This window comes from Amphiura filiformis, chromosome 8 (genome assembly GCF_039555335.1).
Source record: "Amphiura filiformis chromosome 8, Afil_fr2py, whole genome shotgun sequence".
NCBI lineage: Eukaryota > Metazoa > Echinodermata > Ophiuroidea > Amphilepidida > Amphiuridae > Amphiura > Amphiura filiformis.
This window is the reverse complement of record NC_092635.1, coordinates 12,748,277-12,774,637: the sequence shown is the minus strand read 5'-3', so window position 1 is coordinate 12,774,637 and position 26,361 is coordinate 12,748,277. Positions and strand designations below refer to the sequence as shown.

Sequence of the window (26,361 nt, the reverse complement as noted above, 5' to 3'; positions counted from 1 at the left end):
TGAAGTGTGTACTGTTTGTACCTTGATTGTTCTTGTATGAGTCTTCCGATTATTTTCAACTTAAAAAATAAATAAGTTAAGCTCAAAAATTATTTGCAACAATAAAAAGGAAATAAGTTTTATTGTATAAATATAATCCCAAAGATTAAAAAAAAATCCTAGTATTGTTAGTTACAAAATGTTTTATTGTTTAATGGTGAAGTCTTTTGATAAACTTTGTTTTGCTATCGTATTAGGAAGTAGATATTTCATATTTATCAACAATATTATGAATTTGCTATGAATCAATTGAATTTTGTAAAATTTGTCAGAATAAATTTGTGTTAAATATTTGCAGTTGTTGAGAGTGTGTTTTGGGCTGGGGAGTGTGGTGTTAAAATTCCCAACATTTGTACCTGTACAGATGTGCATCTAGTTTGGCAGTTCTGCAGGGGGAAACACCTGGCTGTTGGGTTACAGTTCAATAGCCTGAAGGGTCAATAGTCTGAAAACCCCAGTAACTTGTAAACCTTAAATCCTAACCCTAACCCTGAAATTCACCCTAAGTCTAACCTATAACCATAAGCCCTAATCCTAACCCCAAAAGCCCTAAAAATACAGCATTAATTTTTTGGATTAAAAAAAATATTATCCTGTTTTGCCAAATGAAACGTAGCTAAATCCTAATCCTTTAGTTAGTCCTAACTGGCAATGAATGAAAATAAGGGCCCAAAACATGCATTTTAGGGTGTTTTTCGACCTTTTCGTATTCTGTGACAAATATCAAGCCCAAAGACTTGAACAAAGACTAATTTCAATTTATGCATTCTAATTTTTGGAAAACACATTTTCCAATCTTTTTCATAACCAATTAGCAAAAATAACATCTAGTATACTAAAATAATAGCCGTTAGATGTGTGTCTGTGTGTCCGGCTATGCGTTCCGCCGCGCTTCGACGCATTGTTCCGATATTTCAGACATAGATGGGTACCGGGCGTGCGCTCTTTACCGGGTAGTTTTGAAGGTCATCGGAGGTCAAGGTCAAAGGTCAAAATTTCAAACTTTGTCCGATCGGGCCCAAACTTGGTGGGTGGGATCCTTGATAGGAGGGGAATATAATGCGCGAAATAAAATCGAGGTCAAAGGTCATTACGGAGGGGTCAAATTTCAAACTTTGTCCGATCGGGCTCAAACTTGGTGGGTCGAAACATTCGTATGAGGGGAGCATGAAAAACATTATATGGAGGTCATCCGAGGTTAAAGGTCAAAGGTCATGGATGTCAAACTTTGTGCTATCGGGCTCAAACTTGGTGGGTGGAATCCTTGATATGAGGGGAATATATGCGCAAAACAAAATTCAGGTCAACCGAGGTCAAAGGTCATCTAGGGGCTACATTTAAACTTTGCCCTATTGTGCTTAAACTTGATATGAGGGAGCATGAAAAAGTTACATCGAGGTCATCCGAGTTCAAAGGTCATCGGGGTCAAAAGTATCTCTATCATGCAGCTGGTGCCGCCAGTGCTCTCACAGCATCAGGGCTCTCACAGCTCTTTGTCCGATCGGGCTCAAACTTGGTGGGTCGAAACCTTCGTATGAGGGGAGCATGAAAAACATTATATGGAGGTCATCCGAGGTTAAAGGTCAAAGGTCATGGATTTCAAACTTTGTCCTATCGCGCTCAAACTTGGTGGGTGGAATCCTTGATAGGCCTATGAGGGGAATATATGCGCAAAAAACAAAATTCAGGTCAACCGAGGTCAAAGGTCATCTAGGGGCTACATTTAAACTTTGCCCTATTGTGCTTAAACTTGATATGAGGGAGCATGAAAAAGTTACATCGAGGTCATCCGAGTTCAAGGGTACATGCCACCAAATAGCTTTCCATAGACTTTACGTGCAAAACAGGGGTCACGTTTTAGGCTATAAGTCGAGTTACGTCTTACTTTGAAATATATATTTGATATCATTTTAATCAAAACAAAATTCTGCATAACATATCTGAAAATGACACCATATTTTAGGTCTACTTTTTGAGAAAAATAGCGCTATATAAAAAGACCCGATTTTCCCGTGTTTACGTCTGACTGCTAACCGCGTTTTGACCTCGTGTGTTCATGCGCTCATCATCGTAAACATCACTCAAATTTTCGCGTTTTCTGTTCAAATTAGTAGAGATCACATTCACAAGTTCTAGCAAAACACGATTTGCAACACTAAAATTGTTAATATTGTACCGAATTTGCACATTTTTTATGCAAAGTTGGGACTATAGTCGTGATAAACTTTTACCGGAAACCGCTTCACACGCGGATTTAGTGGCATGAACCCTCAAAGGTCATCTGGGGTCAAAAAGTATCTCTATCGTGTGCTCTATCATGCAGCTGGTGCCGCCAGTGCTCTCACTGAGGGCTCTCACAGCTGCAGGTGCACTAGTAATATTAAAATTATGAGCTAACTCTTACCCTAACTCTTACCCTGTACTGAAGAGTTTGAATGCTTAATAGACTTGTGCCAAGTCTTACAATTTTGTGACTAGAATTGTAAGAACTTGAATGTTCAAAATTGCATGTTTTTGGACCATTTTCCCTCAAATTGCAAAAATATTAAAATTTGACTTTTATTGTCAGTTAGAACTAACTAAAGGATTAGGATTTAGCTATGTTTCATTTGGCAAAACAGGATAATATTTTTTTAATCCAAAAAAACACACACAAAAAACACACAGCTTTTCTGGAAAGAGGGGGGGGGGGTTATCCTAACTCCGACCCTATCAATCTTAACCATGGAGCTTTATATAATCCTATAATGCTAACCATAACCCCGGGACCATAACACTAACTCGAACCTTATCCCTAACCCTAATCATAACTTTTTAGACTATAAATGACCCCTCGGGATTATGGAAAATGGATCCAAATACGGCGTAAGTTTTCATTTTCCTGTCCTGAATCTACCTGAATGGGCTGAAGGACCACATAAAATAAAAATGGACAGAAAAACTAAACTTTGGCATACTTTTTAGGTGAGTTTGATCTAGACAAAATTAGAAGATCAATGTTTTTTTTGTAAGTAGGCCTATCTTAGAAATACGCCCCACCAACATATCAAAGAAGTAGAAAAGTGGAATTGTAAGTATAGGCCTATCTTAGAAATACGCCCCACCAACATATCAAAGAAGTAGAAAAGTGGAATTGAGTCTTAAAGTAGGGGTAAAAATGTCACTTTGTATATGACCGCTTATGCAGGGCACAAATAGTCTCGAAATTGGTCGAATATAGGTAAAAGATATAGGCCTACCAATACGGTAAGGATTCAATAAAATGAGACCATCATATTTGCCTTCAGCCATTAGAGATTCACACAGAGTTTGGACCCAGCATACTGATGCTTCATCCATTCCGTCTACGGACGACTGATGATGAGGGGAAAATAAAAAATGTTCCGAAAAAAAAAAAGTGGTCTGAATTATTCCGCACTGAACGACATTTCAAATAAAGAATAGTGTGCCATAGGCCTATATCAGGTGATATACAAGGGTACCGGGTAGGCCTAATCACAAAATGGGTCACGAAGGGCTTTGACTTCGGTTGTTAGCTTTGTTATAACGAAATTATTCTTTGGTTTAGGAAATGCCATGCAAGTGGAACAATTTGAGAACAATTTTATTAAAATAGGGGCATTCTAGATCAAACTCTACTTTTTCTGAATCCTAATGCTGAGAAGAATAGGCCTTATAAACCTAATTGCCTAATTCATTTTCTTTATTTAAAAAAAAAAACGTTTTTAAAACTAAATTTTGAATTAAGATGTCATTTTCGAGTGTTCAAAAGTAGGCTACACAGCATAAAATTGTGACTGAGTTACACAATTGAAGTACAAATATCAATTGTTACTTCAATGCGAGTATAAGTAACGAATCGTGTATCTTTTCTTCCAGTCTTTTAGAATTTGATGATTTAGGCCTAATAGGCCAACGGCAAAAAAAAAACTAAAAAAAACTAAAAAAAAGGAAAGAAAGAAATTAATTTGCCGTGTCAGCTGACATGGACTTTTTTAAGCCTTACATGAGCAAGTTCAGCGGGCCTTAAATAGAATTCCATGTGGTGGCTTACTCAGCTGTAGGCCTACATCCAAAAACAACAACAACAAAACCCGAGTATAGGCCTAAGCAGTGATGCATTTTTAAATACATGGACTTACTACAAAATTAGCTCAAATCTCACGTCCTCATCCCTTCTGTTTGGTTTTATTTGTCAAGTTCATATCAAATTTATGTTTTTAAATACTTTTTAAAGAAAATATTTCATAAAACAATGAAGTCGCTTTCAGGTGTTTTTGTGGCTCTCTATGTGGCCTATGTGACAAATTTTAACCACTGTGTCTTACCACGTCTGATAGTGTCATAGCAAAAAATAGCGCCCTCCAATTACTTTGCGCCTGCGCACAAAAAGTTTGTTTGGGGTTGCCGAGAAACACCGAGTGAGCAAAGATTTTTTTTGCCCGAAAAATGAATGAGATACAGGTGTAAAATTAGCCCGTACCCAAAGTAGTCATCAAAATCAATCATGACTGAAGTTGACAGAAGGCCTGAGGATGTTGGTGAAATACTAGTGAAGGTATACTTTGCCATAATTCATGTAAAATTTACGTACAACACTCCTGGACAACACTGTACTGTTAATTCTGTGCAAAGTACTACTACTATCATGACTATAAGCTTACTCAACATTCATGACATTTGTGGTTCTGGTTTAGTACGAGGAACCCAGGGATGATCTGTATACGAAAAGCTAGTGCAACGTCATTGCATGATTTCAATTAGAGTTTGCACTAAAAAATACAAGACTCCTGTGGCTTAAAATAGTTGCATGTTTATCATAATATTAATTACGCAGCTTCTTGTACTTCTTGCCTAAACAACTATGCTTGAAATTGTAATTAATACTTTTTTATTTATCCATGATTAAATAAAAATTCATTTGCACATGATCCAAATCGGCGCACCAAAATTGAGATGGCACTTCAGTGCAAACTTAAATAGGGCAGCACCAATACGAAAATGTCATACCGATAAATGACGTGTCTGTTTTGCCCGGTTTTTTAAGTTTGCGTTGCGAACTAGTTCTGGTTCTGGTTTCGATACTCCAACAAACATGACAAAGCGGGATCCGGCATCTACGTCAGAGGAGGTGACCTGACATTTACATCGTATTCATATATAAAGTTAATTGTCTCACAAACACCTGTAAAGGGGGGGTGATGCAAAAGGGGCCCTCCTCTGAAGGGGGCCTTTTAAAAAATCACCTCAATTTTTCTCGTAGAACATGAGTTTAGTTTACACTATAGCTAAAATAATATATAGTTTCTCGATCATGAGATTGAGAGTATGAATGTACTGCGTGCACTGCATAATGTCGCAAGTTTAGTGGAATGACACAATAGTATACCTGGTCTCATGTACCCATACCTAGTGTATGGGTACATGGTATAACCAGGCATTCAAACAGGCACGGAGAGAGCTGTCAAAGAGTGTATATTTCAAAACATGATAACTGCACCAGTTATATAAATTCACACAAACCCATCATTTTCAAAATACACTGAAACCCTGTAATCCATTTTTGAAAAATATGATCCCTAATGTTTACTTACTTTTGTTCAGCAAAAACCCATTTCCCCCATAAGTCAAATTCTGTAATTGTACATGTCTCCATGTTTACATTTTGTGGACTAAAAAAAATAAATACCTGTTTCCAAATATTCCACCCAAAGTGTTAAGTGCCAGACACATGTGTTGGGGCAAATAATATTAGAAGTCATGAAGTATACTCTTTTGACCACACACAGCTGTACATAATAGATTAAGCTATTCTTTAATCCACCATAACGTCGGCCGCATCACATACTGACGTATTTGCAAAATACGTATTTCGAGAAAATCGAACTTGAAAATCTAGTGATTTTCATTTGCTGCATAATCTTGATTAAAATATTATTGTCGATCAAAACCAGTTTAACAGTAATGCAAATATACCATATTTTAAATATAATTCACTTATTACAATCAAAGCATAACTTATTCTGCAAAAAATCAATATTAAATAAAATACGTCACTATGTGAAAAGGACTAATATCAATTTCTCCGTTCAAATGACAAATACGTCGCGCAAATACGTTAGTATGTGAAACAGTTGCGCAAATACGTCAGTATGTGAAAAGGACAAAACAGCAATTTTGCCGCGAATTGGCATAGTCGCGCAAATACGTTACGCTAAATACGTCAGTATGTGAAACGGCAAATTCTTCAAATTGCGAGATACGATATACTGGGCTTGCGCAGTATAGGTGATCGGCAAATACGTCGTTATGTGATGCAGACACTTCAAGGTTTTGTAAATACGACATAATTAAATTAATTAATATCTTACTAATTAAGCCACTTTGAGGCATGATTTTTGGTGAATATATAGAGTAGAATATAACAAACTAACATACCAATTTTCTCAAAAATGTTAAAAATGTCGAATACGTCAGTATGTGATACGGCCGACGATAATGTGGTGGATTTTAAGCATGAGTGGCAACTCTTTCTCATGCCAAGGTTAAATTGATGACATGTCTTGACCTAATTGGCCAATTTACCAAACATATAACAAGATAGACTTTAACCAAGCCTGAATGTGCTCCTATCTGTAACCATGCTGTATACACATGCCTGTAACAGCTTCTATAAGCAGAGATGAGGTTACATGCTATGTGTAAAGGGCTACATGCTGGAGATAGCACATTCTAATGGTGGGAATTTTGATCACAAGAATTTATGTGGTGGAATAAACACAGTTTTTGGCAACAAATTTCAACCAAATTGATATTTTAAGTGGACTATAATGCAGTAGGACTTTAAATAATCAAGTTTGGCCACAGAAGACATTGGTGAGTAAGTCATTTGTTGTGAAAAAAACCAGCTGTACATTGAAAGTATGCTTTCCTAGTTTGTATGTGGATTGTAAGTATGTACCATTTTCTGCGTATAACACAATAGCGCGATCGATTGTGCACGCACAGGCAATTCTAGTCTTGGTCGGGCTGACGTCACAAAGGGGAAATAGCCTTGTAAAACCAGTGTGCGCATGTGCAGCGCATGTGCAGTTCCCCGTTCTCGAGCTGGTTGCTATGCGCACTTGTGCAAAGGGGACGAAGGGGACAATGTTCCCGGATGTCCGACCGAGTGAATGCAGAGCGTGTGTGGTAGGCGTTGACCCATTGTACGTACGCCAACGCATTTATCATTGCGTGCCTATTGAGCTCTCATGATCGAGAAACTATTATTTAGCTAGGACATGGTCTCAGATTTGAAGCAGGTTTCACTGCCAAAGTGTGTAAAAATTCACCCCAGAGTGAAAATAGCTATGTTTAATTTCTAAGGTGTCTTTTCTAGGGTAAAATTGTTTGTAGAACATGATTTTTTGGCCAAAACGCGTGCATCGTACATCGTTTTGCTACAAAATGTTGATTTGTGGCCGATTTTGCCCGAAAAACACACTTTTTGGGTGACAAAAATTTTCACATGCCAACTTTGTATACTCATAGAGTCTACAATATACATAGATATGGCCCTTTAAAATGTTAACATATCAGCTGAGGGTACTATTTGATGGATTCAGGTATTTGTTTTGTGATTGACTTAATCATTTGCACGCCAGAATCATTCAAATATGACATGCCTCGTGACAATTGACATGCCAAAATACGCCATTTTCGGCAAAAAAATTGATTTGAAAAATCATAACTCTTGATAGGAAGGTGCTACAGTGATGGTTGACCTACCAGTCTATGCAGTATTGAATGGGCTTTCATTTGATACCTCACTTTGTTCATTTTAACTAAGGGAAAAACTTGCAAAATGTAAAAATGTTTCCCCTACCCCTTAAAATTTTGATGTGTGTAAAAATTCCCGCCATTTATAAAAATTGGGATTACAAGAAAACTACAAGAGCTATAGGCTTGAAAAACTAATCAGTTATGCACAGTATAAGTTCCTACTTGGGTATAACATTAATATCTTTTCATTCCTTCTCAATTTTCTTTTCTAATTTTTTATCAATTTGTGACATCTGTAAATTACGTAAAATTTGGCATTTGAAAAATCACAAAAAAAAAAAAAAAATATGAGGGCTTACATGTTTAAAAAACTAATCAGTTATTCCCATGATACAGTACTACAGGGATATAGTACCAAACTTGTGCTAAAATGCATATTTTTTGAGTTCTAATTTTTTTATCAAATTGACTCGCTACCCCATTTTTGAGCAAAATCGGGAACAATTAGTACCTGTAATATTGCGCAATCATGTGACCTATATTCAATGTGTGTGCACCAATCAGATGTCAGACTTGCACTACAACATGATGTGAGCCTTGCAGAGCCTTTATAAGTGTGCCAACAGAGTTCAAATGTGATGATGTTGTCACTTATGGATCTCATATTTTCATTTCCGTCAAAAGCATATGCCTCTACTGTAATGCTCATATCAGGAAAACAATGACAGATTTTGCATTTCTGACTTCAGAAAAACTAATCAGTTATTCCCATGATACAGTACTACAGGGATATAGTATCAAACTTGTGCTAAAATGCATATTTTTGAGTTCTAATTTTTTATCAAATTGACTCGCCACCCCATTTTTGAGCAAAATCGGGAACAATTAGTACCTGTAATATGCGCAATCATGTGACCTATATTCAATGTGTGTGCACCAATCAGATGTCAGACTTGCACTACAACATGATGTGAGCCTTGCAGAGCCTTTATAAGTGTGCCAATAGAGTTCAAATATGTTGTGATGATGTTGTCACTTATGGATCTCATATTTTTATTTCCGTCAAAAGCATATGCCACTACTGAAATGCTCATATCAGGAAAACAATGACAGATTGTGCATTTCTGACTTCAGAAATGAATTCTGCACAAAATTTCAGTCTAGAAAACATATTTAAAACAATATTTTTTGAAACTTTATATTTTGCCATTTTTGGCAGTCAAACCTGCTTCAAATCTGAAACCGTGTCCTAGTCTATTTTGTCATGTTTGTGGGGGTTAACCTCTTCTTGTCTTCTTGTCTTGATGAATAGGCTACTGCCTAACGCCCCTTTGCAGGAGTCACTCAAGCAGGTTTAGGTTGCGTATAACATCCCAAGCCTTTGCCTGCCAATGTGTGGACCAAAGATTTTGTGCCCATAATTTTAGGCCTAGATATCAAAATAGTGTCCGCAAAAAACTGGTCATCGCTAGCATCTTTGTTGAATTGATGAAGAAAAATGAGAATATTCATGCCGGGACAGGCCGAAAACTTTACCTCAATCATAAAATCCACCCGATGCATGTCATAAACAAACCATTTAATTCACTGTTGTAGTGTCAGTGATTGTCTCTGTGTATTGTCCTTGCAGCTGTAAGATGAGTTGTCAAGCTGAATTTATACTCGATCGCTGAATCACTACTGGGAATTCACCTCTATGTGGTTGTTAAGAATCGAGCACACTGATTGGCTTAGCAAATTATAAAAATAAGTTTTTTTAAACCAATCAGGTTTAGACATACTTCTCAGAACCCCTGGCCCTGAACCCCCTGAAATTGTTAAAAATATGCGCTCAAATCCTAAAATGAGGGTTCTCTAATCTGTCAAGTATTGAATGTACCATTTTAATATATCGGTTTCAGATTCAGATTTTGTGATTTTGGTTTATAAATAATGATGTGTTACTGTAATAATAATTAAGGCCCGGCAAAAAAAGTGATCTTGCTTTTCACGCTGCGATTCTCACTTAGTATTAATCAATTACCTCGCTTTTTATTAAAGAAAGTTCCCAAGCAGTGTAATTACCGGTACTATAAAAGTGTTGCTTTATGCCATAAAAGTTTGCCGAATTCCATAAAATGCAGTTCAACTTCGGCAAAGTGCAGAATTTTTTTGCAACCACACATGTGGAACTAGTGAAAAAGCCATGCTTTACTCAATAAAAAATGACATTTCATTGCAAATGAGTTCAAGTTTAGGCCAAATATCGTGATATTTATTTATTTATTGAATTACTGGAGTTTTTTGACTATAATATAAAACATAAATCAAGGGCAAATTTTTGTAATTTTTTCTTCTACGGCCGATATCATTGCGTCGTATATCCCGATGGCATATCTCTACACACCACCCACAAAGCATTTCTTTCCGATCCCTAGAATTAGAAATTACCAACTCACGTACGTGTCGTCATTCAGTACTGCATTAACTCATCAGTGATTCTAGACAATATGGCAATCTGTGTAATTACGCCGGTGGTGTGTATTTTATTTTTATTTTAAAATTATGTTACAACGCTACGGCGACTTCACTTCAACATTTATGTTTTATTGCATTTTATGTTACATAGTTTTTGGACGGGTCGTAAATATTGGAGATCAAACTTTTATTTTTCTTTCACATGTTTTCATTTTTCTGCGTGCATGAAATCCCCTGAACTGGTATGCAAAAATGCCAAAAATGTATATGCGCTCAACTTAAAAAATATGCGCTGTATGGCGGTACGCGTAGAAATGCAGATTAGCGCCACCCACGATCTGTAGGTGGCACAGGATGTAGTACTTACATGTATATTCCGATAATTCCTGTGAGAGAGTTAAAATCTGTTATTTTTTAAGGTAAATCTGTACAAGTTTACAATAGATATTTTTTTCTGCTGGTTTCAGGTGCAAGATGATCTGCGTCATTTGCTAGATCAGCTGTTACAGAGAAGTATTGCAGGTGCCACAAAGGAGATAATTGACATCAAGACATTAGAGAGTGCCATAGAAAAGACACAAGATGGCATCAGGGTAAGTAGGCAGCATTGAGGGCAAACCATAGTTAATATCTGGCTGTAGATTTTTCATAATATGAAACATAAGTTTTTTTAAAGTAAATCTAATAATGGAACTAAATTTGAGCAATTCACTTTGTTATGTAGCGGCCAATACCACTGGAATTCATCAACATCAAGCATATGATGGGCGGTGGTGTGATCAGAATTAATAACAACAGAGACTCTGCTTCCACCTTTCACATGCACGGGACCCGGCATCTTTCACACCACCATCAATCAGATGTATGATGAAGTTTAATGGTATTGGATGCAAGGTAGCAAAGAAAATTTTGCAAAACTGCAGCCAGACTGCCAGAGAGTTTTTGCACTTCCTAGTTAACCCTGTTTTTTGTGTGGACATTTCCAAATAATGTATGTTGACAGCAGCACTAATGCATGGAAAGTGGGTTCTAGATGGAATGTTTTATAAATGTGTTCTTGTACTCAATGACCATCATCATGTGTCTAGACAAAAAAGTGCTCATTATTGCTGTTTTCTATCATTCTCAATTTCATTGCAGGCTCAGTCAGAGAAGATCCTTAATGTTGTCAATAATCGTGTTACTACATTACCTTCAGTGGATGCTGCTAGGTCTAATAAGCTTGTGGAGGCACCAAATAGGTAGGTTGTGTGTGATGGAGTCATTGAGAGTGAGTGAATGGATAGGTGGGTGGATGGATGGTTGACTATATATGTGAGTGACTCTGAGAACTGACAATCAGTCATAGCTATTTGATAGGTCAACCAGACAAAAAGTGAGTCTGCCAAAGTGATTAGACTTAGAATGCAGACTCTGAATAGTCCTGTGTATAGTACTCTGGTAAATCTGCCACGTTGAAATGTCACCGTGCATGGAGACCAAAATATTGTACTTCAGGGCATTTATCAACCAAAACCCGACTTCAAACGATAAGCTTGAGCATTGCAAAGGTATGTGCTTATTGCTTAGCCTGCATTATCAGCACACACACTTCACACAGAAGGCAAACAAGCAAGCACTTTAATCCTAGTTTGTTAGGTCCATGACAAATAATCTGGATGTACATATTTTGCATGTCATGGTCAATGTGGAGTCTACTTTGAAGTCAACACAGTTTTTGTGATTTTAATAGTGAGTTGAATGATTGTGAGAGAAGGAGAGATAATAAATAAAGAGCAAATTTCAAATGGTAATAGATTAGCTGTTGTTGTTTTACAACTTTGCTGTCAACTACAACATTATTTTTCTTTGATACTTTCTACAGGGAAGCAGTGTGGGACATCAGCGTGTTAGAAGATTTACCATTTAGGAAAAATGCCAGGGCATTTCATGAGAAGTAAGTGTGTGTTTTTGGTTTGAATTTCATTTTATGTGATTTATAACCCTGAAATGTTGATATTGAGAAGATGTGTCAAGGTGGAGGATCCAATACCATAGACACACCAGAATATGGAGAAGAAGGAGAAAAGGCAAGAGAGAGAGAGAGGGATGGAATGGAAAAAAAGGAAGGGAGAAAGAGTAACTGCTGAAAGCAATCTTGAGTCAGCCGTTCTCGTGCAACCACCCTTATCACATTTTCATTATTACTACCAGTCCCATATAATAATAACAATAATAATAAAATGGTATTTTATCACGCTTTCTGGATACTTGGATCCCTCAAAGCGCACCACGGGTCGATATGCTGCCAAGCCCTTAAGAGCAGCACAAGTTGACCTCAATGCTGCCGTGCCAGTAAAAATATGTCATTTTAGGTAGCTAGTGAGACCTCCATGTGACTGTGAGCTGATTATGATGTGTAATACTTGAAACAGAACAGAGAAGTTTGTATTTTAAAAATGTATAATTATGTGGATTATTTTTGTTTATTTCAGGAAATTATCTCAGCGGTTCACTGCAATAGAACCGTCAGGAGGAGGAGGTCCCTTTGGACCATCACCTGGACAAGCTGTAAGTTTATAATTGGCACGGAGAGTTTTAGAGTAACACATTTTCATGTTTGTGATTTTTGTAATATTGACAGAAATTACTGAAATATTTTTTGCATACTTATGAATAAAAATATTTCAGAATAGTTTTAAGCTATAAATTGTACAGTTCAGTTTTGTACAATACAAAAAGTATTGGACGCATGTTACATATATATGATTATGTCAAACTGCACTTTTTAATTTTTCTTACCAATCTTTCAATAGTATTATTGAGTATTAATGTTACTTCATTTCATTGTAGAACAAGAGATAAACTAAACATCAAAAAAATTCTATTGACAAGTACTACTTAGTAGGCTACATTTCTGACATTTTTGTTGGCATATTTTATTTTGTATCAATCACAAATGTAACTGTAACTTACTTTTCAATACAAGATTATGTCTTTTGTCTGAACTTGTTTTTTTTTTTTAAACACATGTTTATAATTTTTCTCCACAGAATAAATTCCAAAATAAAATGAAAGCCATCCAGGACCCAACTAGTAATCAAAACAGAAAAGTTCTGAGTGACAATTACGGCGTCTCATTACCACTTATTGTGGATAAAAGGAAAAAGCAGCAGGTGAGAATGACAATAGCTTCTATGCAATTATTGCTACTCATTTAGCAGCAGGTGAGAATGACAATAGCTTCTATGCAATTATTGCTACTCAGTTTTTCCATGGGTCTAACATTAAGTTCAGGATAGAGGGTTGTGACATAAAGTAGATAGGAAAGAAAAGTAGAATTTTGCTATCATAAGAATGTGTTCTGTCAATATGTGCACCAATCAAAGAGGCTAGACCAGGAGAGTACAGACTCCATAATAGCCTTGTGCATAAGGGTTCACATACCACTAAATCAGTATGTGAAGAGTTTTTAATAGTTTCAACTTTGCATAAAAATTGATTGTGCAAAAGCAGTACAATACTAGGCATTTTAGTGTTGATAATTGTGGTTTGCTAGACCTTGTGAATGTGATCTCTACAAATTTGAAGAGAAAACATGAAAATTTGGGTGATTTTTACGATTATGTGTGTATGAACACACAAGATCAAAACAGGATTAGCAGTCCTGTGTAAACATGTGACAATCTTTTTAATATAACAGTAACACTTTTTTCTCAAAAAATAGATGTAACATGTAATTGGCAGATAAATGATATAAAGTTTATATTTCAAAGTTCAATGTTAATTGACTTATGGCCGGAAACAGCCCCTAATTAAGACTATGGAAACCTATTTAGTGGTATGAACCCATAACACGTAGATAAATCAGCCATATTAGATCATTTGGATTCTCATGCATGGGCACCAGGATAGTATTATCACGGAGGTATAAGTGTGTTATCGTCATAAACCAGACGAGGAAGTCCTTTTTTGGTCTATACTCTAGCACGCTCTCCTTTTAATCTTACGATTGTGGGTTTGAGGCCGGGCAGAACCATAAGTGACTTGAAGAAGGCACAGGATACTTCTGTGAGCGGTTTGTGACAGTATTATAGCTAATTGTGTCTTAAAACATTTCATGAACGTTTGCATAATGGGCCTTACACGCATAACAAAAATGAGCCCATTTAAAGTTGACTGGGTGTGGCAAACTGTTTTCTTCTCTCTCTTGTTCCTAATCTTACTGCTCTGTTACGTACCAATGTTATTCAATTATGTTGATTGGTTAAATATGTGTGGAGTTATAGTAACTTAATGTAAACTTTTTTTGCATGTACTTTTCTTATTAGCCTCCACCGATGAAAGTTGTTATCGGTTCAACAGTAGATCACTTAGCAGTGCTTCCAAAGGCTAACAGAGTTGATCCACAGGTAAGTACACAATATTATATTGAGGTTATTATAATAAACTAGATTTCGCGGTTCTCGGGTTGGGTGGTTCTCATTATAGGCCTATACCCGCCCTGACCTTTTAAACTACAATGATATTATAGGCCTGCGTCTTTAATAGTGATCAATATAATGGGCTATAGGCCTTACCTGGTTCTGGTCCGATGAGATGCACCTGTAAATTAGTCACATGCACACTGTAATGCTTTGCGATACCCGCACTGCTGCGGTCTGTACTCTTCGCACTCGCCCGTTGATACTCCGCGTATTTCGCTTCTGCGTGCACGCTGATAGCTCAGCGCAGCACGCCGAAAGCGCAATGGACAGACGGACAAACTCTCTATAATTAGTATTAAGATGTTCAAGGCATCATCTAAATTGCAATAATATTTTTGGATAGGTGTTTATGGTGTATATTTGCGTGTTTATGGTGTATTTGGAGTTGGGCCTCAAACTGCTCAAAGCGAAATGCTAAAATTCGAATTGAATGCACTATTCCAAATTTAATCTTACCCCATTGTACTTCTCATCTATTATATAGCTCATACCCCCTCCAATTCAAGAAAAGGATGCTCGTAAAGGAATACTCAGCTTGATGGAGAGAGGTCTGATACCACCAGCTGCAGAGTTGACCCTTGATCCCAACCCAGTAAGACAAAAGCTTGTGACCATGTATGACCCACGTGAGAGGAAGGATCATAGAGGAATGGGGACAGGTGGTAAGTATATGACTGGGTATAAAAAGTGTATCGTTTCGAGGTTAGTTTCATTTGATTTTTAAGATCCATTCTTGGTAAGCGTGAGACGAATTTAAAAGGATATACAGTCATATTGCTAGTAAAATAGATGTTTTAACATCTAAAACCTTTTGATATTTTAACTTAAAAGTTTGATATCGTTAGATGAAAATCAAACTTTGGAGAGTTGTTCTCACCATAAGTTTTAACAAATTTGATTCAAGGAGAAAGATGGGCACTAAAAAAAGAATTGTTGCTGCTCTATACATGCACTAAATACATGATGCAATAAATGGCACACATGCAGTTCATTTGATGGTGCTGTATTGGCAATAGCCTGTACTGACCATAATCTTTCCAATTTGGAAATAATTGTGCCTTGTTCAGTTCAGTTCAGTTGAGGATTATTCCGCCTTTTCATTCAGACGCACCACCAATTGGTGTAGTTTAGCTGATGAGATTCATCAGTAGTTCACATCAAACATATAACAGTCAATCCTGACCCACCACCACATAATAATAGTTCATTGGAGACAAAAAGCTTGCCTATTAACAAACAGTATGAGTTCATCACAATCGCAAATTCTCATCAAAGGGTTAATGCTTGCAAAATAAGACAGCAGTATGAGTTCATCACAATTGCGAATTCTCTCACTAAGCAAAAGACACAATCTACATGTACATGAGAAAAAGTTCGAGTTCATTGCATGCATATAAAATATAGGTGTGAGTGCCACAATAAAGGTGAAAAATATATATGTAAGAACCTTTTTAGGTGCCAAGACTACATGTGCCTTTAAAAACACAGTGAGGTGTGTATGATCAGGAAAAATGCAGGAAGAGAAATTATGTGTCGTTCACAGCTGCAGTTGCTATTGCTAGCGAACTTCTCATAACATGCATTGCAGACTGTAACACATAAGCCTGGTGACTGGTTCCACCTCCTCGCAGATACTCCTAAGGTTGGGTTTAACACCCAGCTCCACAAGTGAAGAGTGTGTACAATCTAAGATCACCTGGAGAAGGGTGTCCTTGCAGTCAAAGATCTTCTGAACCACAAGTTCACTGTAGTATCTCGCAAGCAGTTTCATAAGGGTTGACAGATGATAATGTCGATTCACCGCCAACTTGCAGCAACGCAGGATAAAATGAAGCCTGTCCTCAGGCTCGGATCTGCAAATGGGGCACGTGGGGTCCACCTCAAATTGATTAAATCTAGCCCTGTTGCCTTGTAATAGATAGGTACCAGTGAGGATTCTAGCTTTGACCGCTGCTCTCTCAACATCACGTGGATCATCAGTCAGGGTACTCCATACTGGATGGGATGTACCAATTTTGAAATTGGACATATTCAGAAATCGAAGAGACGATTTGTCCAGGGCTTCAAACATCAGTTCCCTTTTCCAGAAAGCTTTCACAGCATTGGAGACTCTCCTTTTCCATTGGTTTGAGTCGGGGGGTCGACAACCAGTCAATTCTATTTCTATTCGCTAGCAAGCAAATGACAGCACTAAATGAAACTACAAGTGGAACGGTTCACAGTTTCACAACTAGATGGATTTTGTCGGAGTCATGCATTACAATAAACACAAATTTTACTAGGCAAGAGTTACGAGAGCTAGCAGGTATTTGGGTGCAAACTAGTCTACAAAATATGCATGACATGTACGAGGCGAGTCACGATCACACAGCAAGTATGGCAATGCGGTAGCCAAAGTTTAGATATATGATAAAAACATCAAACACCAATCAATCAGTTACAACAAAATGTTATTAAAAATATTGCAAGGAGTTAAAATGACTAAAAAGTTAAAAATAAGCAAGCTGACCTAATCATGTGATTGTAAATACCGGCCTCCAAAATTCATGAAATTGGGAGAGATTTTTTAAAGATGGTGGCGGGCTCGATCCCAGCATGCACTTGGGTGATGGGTCGTCGTTCGTGGTGGGAGAACTCAGTAGCCAAGCTTATCGTAAAAATACACAAAATACAGCTCGGTACAAACTTGTCAATCCAACAAGAATATAACTAGGTACTTCACGGTAGTCAACAGAATCACTTCACAGTAGTCACCATAAACACCAGCACAAATTACAGCGAAGAAAAATTACGACACTTCACGGTTACCACAGAATTAAAAACATTAAAAGGCATGGAGACAAATTTCCACACGTCCGTGCACTACGATGACAACAACATCATCAGATTGTATCTTTCATCAGATTGTATCTTTCTACGCAGTAATAGATGTTGGAACTTGTAAATTGCACCAAGTTTCACAAAATCGCAAAATTCTTAGTGGAGGATTTGGAATTTGTTTTATGCAAGTGGAGTGTTAATCTGCACACATGTTATCAATTACAATGTTTTTAATCAATCATATTAAGATTTATGACCACTAAACCAAGTGTTGACTTTCCATACTTTCCATTTTGTACCATACTATTTTACTTTGTCTTTGTTCATAAGTTAGATCTGTTTATATTTCACTTTCATTCCATAACTAGATGGCATACTTGCACAAGTCAAGATGGATTTGGAAAGCAAACAAAAAGATCTTGTACCAGCTCCAACTAAAGTGGCCAAAATGCGACCAGCTACAGCATCCTCTGATGGAAAGACATGGGCAGATTCACCTCTGCCTATAAGGTCTAGAGGTCCTTCATCAGCAAAGTCACAGAAATCTATGAGTCTTGTGCCAGTCAAGACCCATGATGGACCACTGGTGAGTGTTTGGTTTATACTAGAAATAATTGATGATCATAATTGGACATTTATGGCAGTGATTTTAACAGGGTATTCTTCACCATTACATGATTTCTTCATCTCTATTCTCCCATTTTGTTGGGAGAGAGATTACAGATTAAATGATAATAGTTATACTTTGTCAAACTTTATTCATCAATTGTTTTAGTCTTTGTCTTAACATTAATCTTTAGCAGTGCAAAATTGTAGTTCAAAAACCTGCGTAGACAAATTCAATTGTTGATATTACATATCTCAATGACAGTTTTGTCCCAACACTTAGATTGAATAAGCAACCTCCCAATCCTCATCAGCTGCATCCTGTTGCAGCTTTATTTATCAATGCTATCATTGATCAGCAACAATCTCCAAGTGAGAATCGTAATAAACGTAAATGTAAATGAAGCATATTTGTATATCCTGTAGCCACCACCCACCACTCCAGCAAGTGAGTTCAGACACCTGCATCATAGATTCTCTATACAACACGGCAAAGTGAGAGACACTAATAAGGATTTTGTAGCCTTCAAACAACACTACTGTTTATCCTGGGGTAACATTGTCACTATGCTCAAGTATTTGGAGAGATTCCTAGCCAGCTATGCAATTCCTGTGGCATTTATCAACGGTGACAAGTAAGTAGCTATACCATTTCCATGGTGATGTGGCAGTGACCTTAATGCGTTGAGGCAGGTGTTTTTGTGTGTGTCTATGCGGTGTCTTTAAGCACATACATGTGTGCACCAGCGTTTTGAACAAGCGTTAGCGATTTCAAAGGTAGAAAATTACTTGCTATAGATCATGCATTACATGAGGTATGAGGATGTTCAGTTTTTTCTGCATTATTTTGCAAAGACCTTTTTGCGCCAAATTGGGCATTGTCCAAAGGGTCTTTTCAAAATACTGTATTTACCATTTATATGTATAAATTTCCAGTCTGTTTTGTGGTATTTTTGCCCAAGTTCATGCACTTTCTCCTCCACCACTTTCAGCTTTTTCAATGAATATTCATTCTTGTGCCTCCAAATAGGATGGTTCAAACAATATCTTGAAATTTCATCTGTAAATAATTTTACTTCAACATAATGCAATTATGTAATTTTGCCACTGATACTTAATTTGACAGATTAGCTGATCTTGCCATTGAATATGAACTAGACAAACAACCCAGCCACAAAGACCTGCTAACAGTCATCATAAACATAGATGATATCAGAGCTCTCATAAGCAGACCTGGTAGAAGGTACCTCGGTCCAGATGGAGAAGATGTGGCTGCAACAAAGATCCAATCCACCTGGAGAAGGCACATGGATAGGTTAGCATATCTTGACTACAGGAAGAAGAAGTGGGCTGCTGGAGTGATAGCCATCTCATGGGTTATGCATGTCAAGATGGCAAAGATTAGGAAGCAGTTGAAGACTACTAGGAAGCAGCAACTTGAATGGATGAGAGAGAAAACACAGGTATGGATCATGATTATAATGATTGTAACATTGTAGCAGTTACTGAGTGACTGAATGCTGGACTTACTTGTACAAATGTTACAAGTGATCTTCTGTTGCATACTCATTGATCAGCAGTGTTTCTCCAGAGTTCAAATGTTAGCTTTTGAGCTGCTGATCAAAATATATATATATAATTAGTAAATTGCTGATACAACATGGATGTAGACACCAATTATAAGTTAACATCTCTTAGTTACTATGAGACAACCCTGAGATAAAGGATCCTGCCCGTAATAACTGATAATTGTATGCAAAATTAAGTAACCATTATTAAATATATGAGTTGATCCACTCTCTTTATGAATGAGATTTAATTTAGGAAATGATTTTACCAATTCTTTCTTGCAGCAATTTCAAAAGTCCTGGAATCGAATCAAAAAGTCCAGAAGAGTTCTTATCCATTTACCATCACTGGGTTATTCACATAAGATTAGAGCATCTTTCAATGATTTCAACATACAACAGAATCAACAGATGTCAAGACTTTGTGATTTAATAGGTAAATAAATTGTTGCCATCATTGTTTGGTTGCATTAAGTTTAATTTGTTTTCATTAAGTGAGTTGCTACTTAGAGAATAAAGGTATTGTTTTTAGCTGCTGGAGTGCATCTATCATCTCATATAACACGGGCGACATCATTGTTTTACGCTAAAAATAATGATGGCGCCCGTGTTATATGAGACGATAGATGCACGACAGCAGCAAGAAACAATACCTTTATTCTCATTCTTAAACACTTCAATTCAAAATAATAAAAATAGCATAAGTATAAGATATTTTAATCAAATTAAATTCTACATTTTACAAGGAATTACCTAGGGCTTAAAATCGACCAGCCCCGTTGTTGCAGTGCGCCTCCCATTGGTTCAAAAAGCGAGTACACACACGCTGACCCGTGTGATATTGTGTCATATCACACGGTTAAGAACCAATAAGATTGCAGGAACATTCTCAAGTGTTTAAGAATTGTTTGTTCAGAGCTTTGACTTGACTGAATTATCTACGTCTATCAAAATCGCAGTTCGTTTGTGGATTTAGCATGAAACCGCTTCACAATGTGAATTAGTTGTATGGATCCCTCAAGTCTCTACCACATGAATTGTCAAAGTCAACATATGAAATTTATGAGTCTTTGATGAATAGTGTCGTAAACATCTAAATATTTCTCTATCTCTTCTGCACAGATCCCAATGTTGAAATAATTTACATCTCACCAGTACCCATGAATGACGAGACATTACAGTACTATAATAAACTGTTAGGGCTACAATCAGCTGTAACTAGTGGCAATGTAGAGGAGCAACAAGATATGTCAACAAGGTTTAAGATCATTGTACCTGAAGCTATAAATAGCTTCCCTGTAAGTATGCATACTATGAAAGTAAAAATGTTCGGGTACATTAATTTTTGCGCTTTTGGCGCACAACACAGCTACCGGAAAAATGAAAACAAGCGAATATTTATAGGTTAATGAACGCGTATTACTTATTGGGAGAGAAATTAGACAAAATAATGCACGCGCGCTGATGTTGATGCGTCTAATGCACGAGCCCCGAAGGGGGGAGTCCAATAAGTAATACAAGTTTATTTATTTCATACACGAGAAGAAAAAAACATGTGATTTTTACTTTTTTTTATATAACAAATTATCACTAAAAATGTTGGAAAACAGAACCAAATCTAAATGCATCAACCCGCCCGAAAAATGAATCAATCCTACGCGACGCGAATGCGCGCAGTACGCGGAGTGCACAATATACACAATCAATGCATGTTTCGTACTTTTCTAACAGCTTTTCTGATTGGCTGCTTTGATATAGGAGTGTATGAAGTTCTTTTAATGTAAAGGTACATGTAAGAAAACTCAAAATCGCGAAATTAAAAACAAGCAATGTAGTTCAAAAGCAGCAAAGCACGAAAAATTACATGCGCAAAAATGTCCACTTATACAGTATTTATACATTTTCAGAAAGGAAATGATGCAAGGAATCCATCTATAGCATCCTGAGCTGTTTTTGAGAGAAGCACAAAATTTTGTTTTATTTTACTGTCTCGAGGAAGGCATACAGAGTATTATATATTGTGGATCAGGTTGTTAAGCTACTTACTTTAATACCAGCAGCAGCTGATCTCTTATAAATATTTGATCTACTAAAGATCACATGTCAAGACCAGAACTGTTATACAAGCTGTATCAAAATGATTGGTACCCATCAATTTTGATGTTTATTGAAAAGCCTGCCTCTTCCAAATGCAACATTTGATACTCTTGAAATGTCCAGAATGTATAGTTTATGACTTGTTTTACAATTAATCTGCAAATTATTTGGATCTTATGTTGAATTTTGACGTGACTCTTCCATTATCAATGAATACATTATTTTGATACAGCTTGTATTCATTGGATCCTACCATAAATATCAGTTAAAATTGTATGTCTTCATTTGGAATAGTAACAATGATTTGTTTTCCCATTTCAGACTCATAGCATGTGCTTAGCTACATTACTGAAATATAGTCCAAGAGCTATAGAGAGAATCAAGAATCTTATAGCAGGGAAGAGTGCATACATTGTACCAGGTGTTATGCACAAGGATGATGTGTCTGTAGCACAAATGCTGGGTTAGTATTATCAGTTAACAACAGCATTAATATGATGACATAAACCACATTTTAACCATGTCAAAACTCTCACCACATGCACTAATCTTGTGTAAATGGAAATGTAAACTTATGCATGAAATTTGTATCTGTCGATAGTAAAACCCATTCACTCTCAATTCAAGTATAGAATTATGTTTAATATTTTGAATTGTGATGAGAAGTGCATAAGTTTACTTCCCAGGTGTGTTGAATGACTGATTGTTTAATCCAAGTTGCTTGACAATAATTAGATGTGTTAGTGCAAGAATTATAGGTTAATAAATGTGTATCACTTGTTGGGAGTGAAAATAATGCACGTGTACTGAGATGTTGATGCATCTAATGCACGATAGGGGGAGGGCATTAGACGCATCAACATCTCAGTACAAGTGCATTATTTTGTACAATTTCTCGAGCAACAAGTGTTACGATTTATTAACCTATTTCATACACGACTTAATAATCCCGTGATTTTTGCAATTTTTAAAACAAAATTGTCACTAAAAATGTTGGAAAATGCAAACAAATATAAATGCATCCACCCGCAAGAAAAATGAGCGCGTCCGTAAGCACTGCGCGTACTACGCGTACTACGCGGAGTGCGCGCCCGTGCAACAACATTTATGCACGGCTAGTAATTTACTAACGTTTACTCTGATTGGTTCTCACTGTTTAGGAGTGTATGAAAGTTGTATGAACCACTGTGGTGATTTTGCAGGAGAATCGTATTTGTGTTTCAGTTTTGTGCAAATGCATTCAATTGTGAGAATATTGTGGCATTACTTTAGAATGACTGCCACCTCCAATTGATTAGTAATAATTGAATACCTGAGTGGAAGAAGGGCCCAACTCCAATTTTTTACAAAAATGAGTTAGACCCAGCATTTTATTGCCAGCAGACTGATCTTCCTTGTGTGTGAAAGATGAGCCAAAATCCACTCTCTAAATAGTCTTCCACATACACGTAATCATGGTTTTCATGGAAGAAGGCAGCGTTTCCACAAATATTGGGTTAAAGAGGAATTTTGTTCATCCATGAAATCTGCTTTTGACTACAATAAACTTTCTTGCTAACATATTACATGCTTCTATTTGTGCAATTAATGGGTAATTACCAAATTTCTGTAGCTATTTATAACACATCTGCTTACGGAACTAGCACTTGCAGTATATTAGTGGAAGAAGGGCCCAACTCCAGATCGTATTAAGACCTGTACCGTTGCCATGGAAACATCATATATAATTTCGAATGTATGTAATATTGTATGTTCATGTATTACAGGTTCCCTGAAGATGAAAATATTCTGCCTATAAAACTTTTCCAAATATTAAGATTTTTCGTAATATCTCGAAAACAGTTTTGATGGAGTTGGGCCCTTCTTCCACTCAGGTATTCAATTAGGGTTAGGGATAAGAGATTAATGTAAGTGGTAAGTTAGTAAATGAGACACACACACTCATTCATTCATTTCATTGTTTGTTGTATTTATTCTACAGGGTTACCAATACTGGGTAGTGAACCTGAGGTAGCTCATCTGTACTCAACTAAGTCAGGATCTAAGAGAATCTTTACTAGTGCAAAGGTTGACATACCACCATCAGATTATGATGTCTACAGTTTACAACAGGTAGGGAACATATAGTAATTGAATTGTTTGCTAAGCTTGTCAGAGAACTTAAGTAATTGAGACTAGGGTACTTCCTACAAAGCTGTTGCTATCCAGGCTCATTAAAAGGGCATGATCAGGTTTTGCATGTTTTGTTTTCTATCTTAGATCGATGCCTACCTTTAAACCATATGGTTCCAAATTTTGAGTTGCATTGCTTCATTGGTTTTGATATGAGAAGCAGAAACGTGTATAACAATGCCCTATAGGATAGTACATACACTTCCTCTCTGGTAACCACAATTTACTACGTTATTGTTCACACCGTTGAAATTGTTGATTCTTTTTAATGGTCTTATTCTCTCCAACATTTTATTTTAGCTCCATGAAAGTATAGCTCAGCTTGTAACAGACAATCTGGATGTCAAACGCTACCTCTTCAAACTTGATGATGAAGTAGATGGGCGTGGCATTGCATACTGTGACATCACACCCAACCTACGCTGCCATACATGGGCGAAGAAAGAATCAGTGCGGTACGGTGAGAAATGGACCCAGAGCTGGGCCCAGGAGCCAGCGTATATCAAAATACATGCCGAGATTCCAGATGTCCTTTCCAGTCATGCTCAGCCAGTTAACAAGAAAGTGTTTCCATCATGGGAAGTGTTTCTAGAAGCATTTTTAAGTCAAGGTTAGTATGGTGATGTACTTGGAGGCAAATCAACTATCAATCAGTCAAAAATATTGAAATTTCTGTGATCACTGAATTAGTGTTTTTTATTCAAAGACATTTTGTGTGAGTGCCACATAATGACAAGAACAACGATATTGTCATATATTGTAGCCTTAATGTTCATACATATATTTCAACCGAAAATTTTGTTTGTTAGAAGTTCATTGAATGCACTGAACCAAGCTCAGCATTGTGTTTATTATTATTTGCTTTGTTTATATGCAAGTGGCATTATAGAAGCTTAAAAATTAAGGTTTATTACAAGTTTGTTAAGTGCATTTGATCAACATTTAACATTATTGTTTTTCGTTTTGCATCTATAGGTGGTGTTATAGAAGCATGTCCTCCATCAGACAGTGTGACGGCAATATCAGTTAACATGCTAATAGAACCCAATAATGAGATGACCATGGTATCCTGTGGAGATCAGATTCATGCAGAGACACCGTTTGGTTGCTGGGGTATGTCCATGCCTCAATCATCTGTAGATCCAACCCAATTGTATACAGCGTGTAGGAAGATTGCACTGAGCTGTCAGCAGAGAGGTGTACTGGGATACTTTACTATTGACTTTGTCACATTTATTGATCCAAACACTGTAAGTATATACTGCTCTGGAGGTGGGTGTGTGTGTGGGGGGGGCTTGGATTGGGAGAGGAAGTTGTTCTCAGTGTTGCTTGAAAAATGGGACAAAATGAAGCAAACTTTATCATATTTAGGCTATTCTAGACATTCATCAGAATGTCTTTCTAAACTTGAATAAGGAATAGAGCCAAAATAGGGTAAACTTTGTCATTTTTTAATGTGCATAATCCCATACAACTTGTCTTGGAATTACTATGCCCCGCATATTTTAGTTTGTAGGGAAAGGGAGAATGATTTTGAAAAGCAAAAACACTACGAACATACAAAATCTTGTTGGCAGAATTTTTTTTGGGGTTGGGTGATATGGGATTTCCAAAAGGTAGTCAATAAGTCCTAGAAAAATAGGCTTGCATCAACAGAATTAACTGGTAAACAATCATCAAGGAAGGGTTGCCTTTTAATTTGTTTCGTTGCCCACATTTAGCTTTTATTTTTCCTTAACAAGGTTGTAGCCACACCAGTCGGCGCTGGTCGGCAGTAACTGGTACTCGGCCTGACGAACAGGCACTCAAGGGAATTATGGGTCTTGCCGACCAGCACTAAAATGACAAATTGTCCTCAAAACAGCTGTCCAATCCCATTACTGTCAAGTAATTGGCATTCTGATTCAATTTTCTCTTAAGTTTCGCCGGCACTAAAATTTGGCTAGCTACAACCCTGTTCCTTGAAGCAATTGCTGCTCTGAAATGTAAATTTACATTTTAATAAACATAGACTTAATTGAATGAATATAAATTGTATTTCAGCTATATATGTATTTTTTACAAATTTGTTGACAACATTCTTTTCCCCCTTCATTTCACAGATGGAACAGAATTTATGGGCTGTGGATCTCAATCTGTGGTACGATGACAGTGTGGGGCTGACCCAGCTTTTGCTGTTTGTAACAGGAGGCAAATTAGACAATAGGAATTGTATGTTTGAGGTACCACCGCCTATTAAAGAAAAGAAAAAGGTTGCTAGGAGGAGATATGAAGAATTGGAAGAAGAGGTAATGTTTATTAAATTGCATTTCTTTATATTGCTTCTAGGATATCATAACATCATTATTAATTCATCAGACTGCCAAATCCGG

At 36.9% G+C, this 26,361-nt stretch overlaps 1 protein-coding gene across 1 annotated transcript in view; it reads left to right on the top strand.

The window, feature by feature from the left end:
- Nucleotides 1-4,448: 4,448 nt before the first annotated feature.
- The window catches only part of LOC140158631 (IQ domain-containing protein H-like), a 32,048-nt gene continuing 10,135 nt past the window's right edge, over nt 4,449-26,361 (top strand). Inside the window, exons 1-18 of the mRNA XM_072181794.1 lie at nt 4,449-4,597; nt 10,728-10,853; nt 11,401-11,501; nt 12,125-12,196; nt 12,735-12,810; nt 13,293-13,415; nt 14,571-14,651; nt 15,211-15,388; nt 17,915-18,132; nt 18,579-18,787; nt 19,279-19,615; nt 20,006-20,156; nt 20,843-21,018; nt 22,139-22,280; nt 23,799-23,929; nt 24,290-24,599; nt 24,965-25,239; nt 26,092-26,277. Coding sequence (XP_072037895.1) covers nt 4,547-4,597; nt 10,728-10,853; nt 11,401-11,501; nt 12,125-12,196; nt 12,735-12,810; nt 13,293-13,415; nt 14,571-14,651; nt 15,211-15,388; nt 17,915-18,132; nt 18,579-18,787; nt 19,279-19,615; nt 20,006-20,156; nt 20,843-21,018; nt 22,139-22,280; nt 23,799-23,929; nt 24,290-24,599; nt 24,965-25,239; nt 26,092-26,277 — 2,943 coding nt within the window. The 5' untranslated portion in view covers nt 4,449-4,546. The remainder of the gene's footprint in view (nt 4,598-10,727; nt 10,854-11,400; nt 11,502-12,124; nt 12,197-12,734; nt 12,811-13,292; nt 13,416-14,570; nt 14,652-15,210; nt 15,389-17,914; nt 18,133-18,578; nt 18,788-19,278; nt 19,616-20,005; nt 20,157-20,842; nt 21,019-22,138; nt 22,281-23,798; nt 23,930-24,289; nt 24,600-24,964; nt 25,240-26,091; nt 26,278-26,361) is intronic.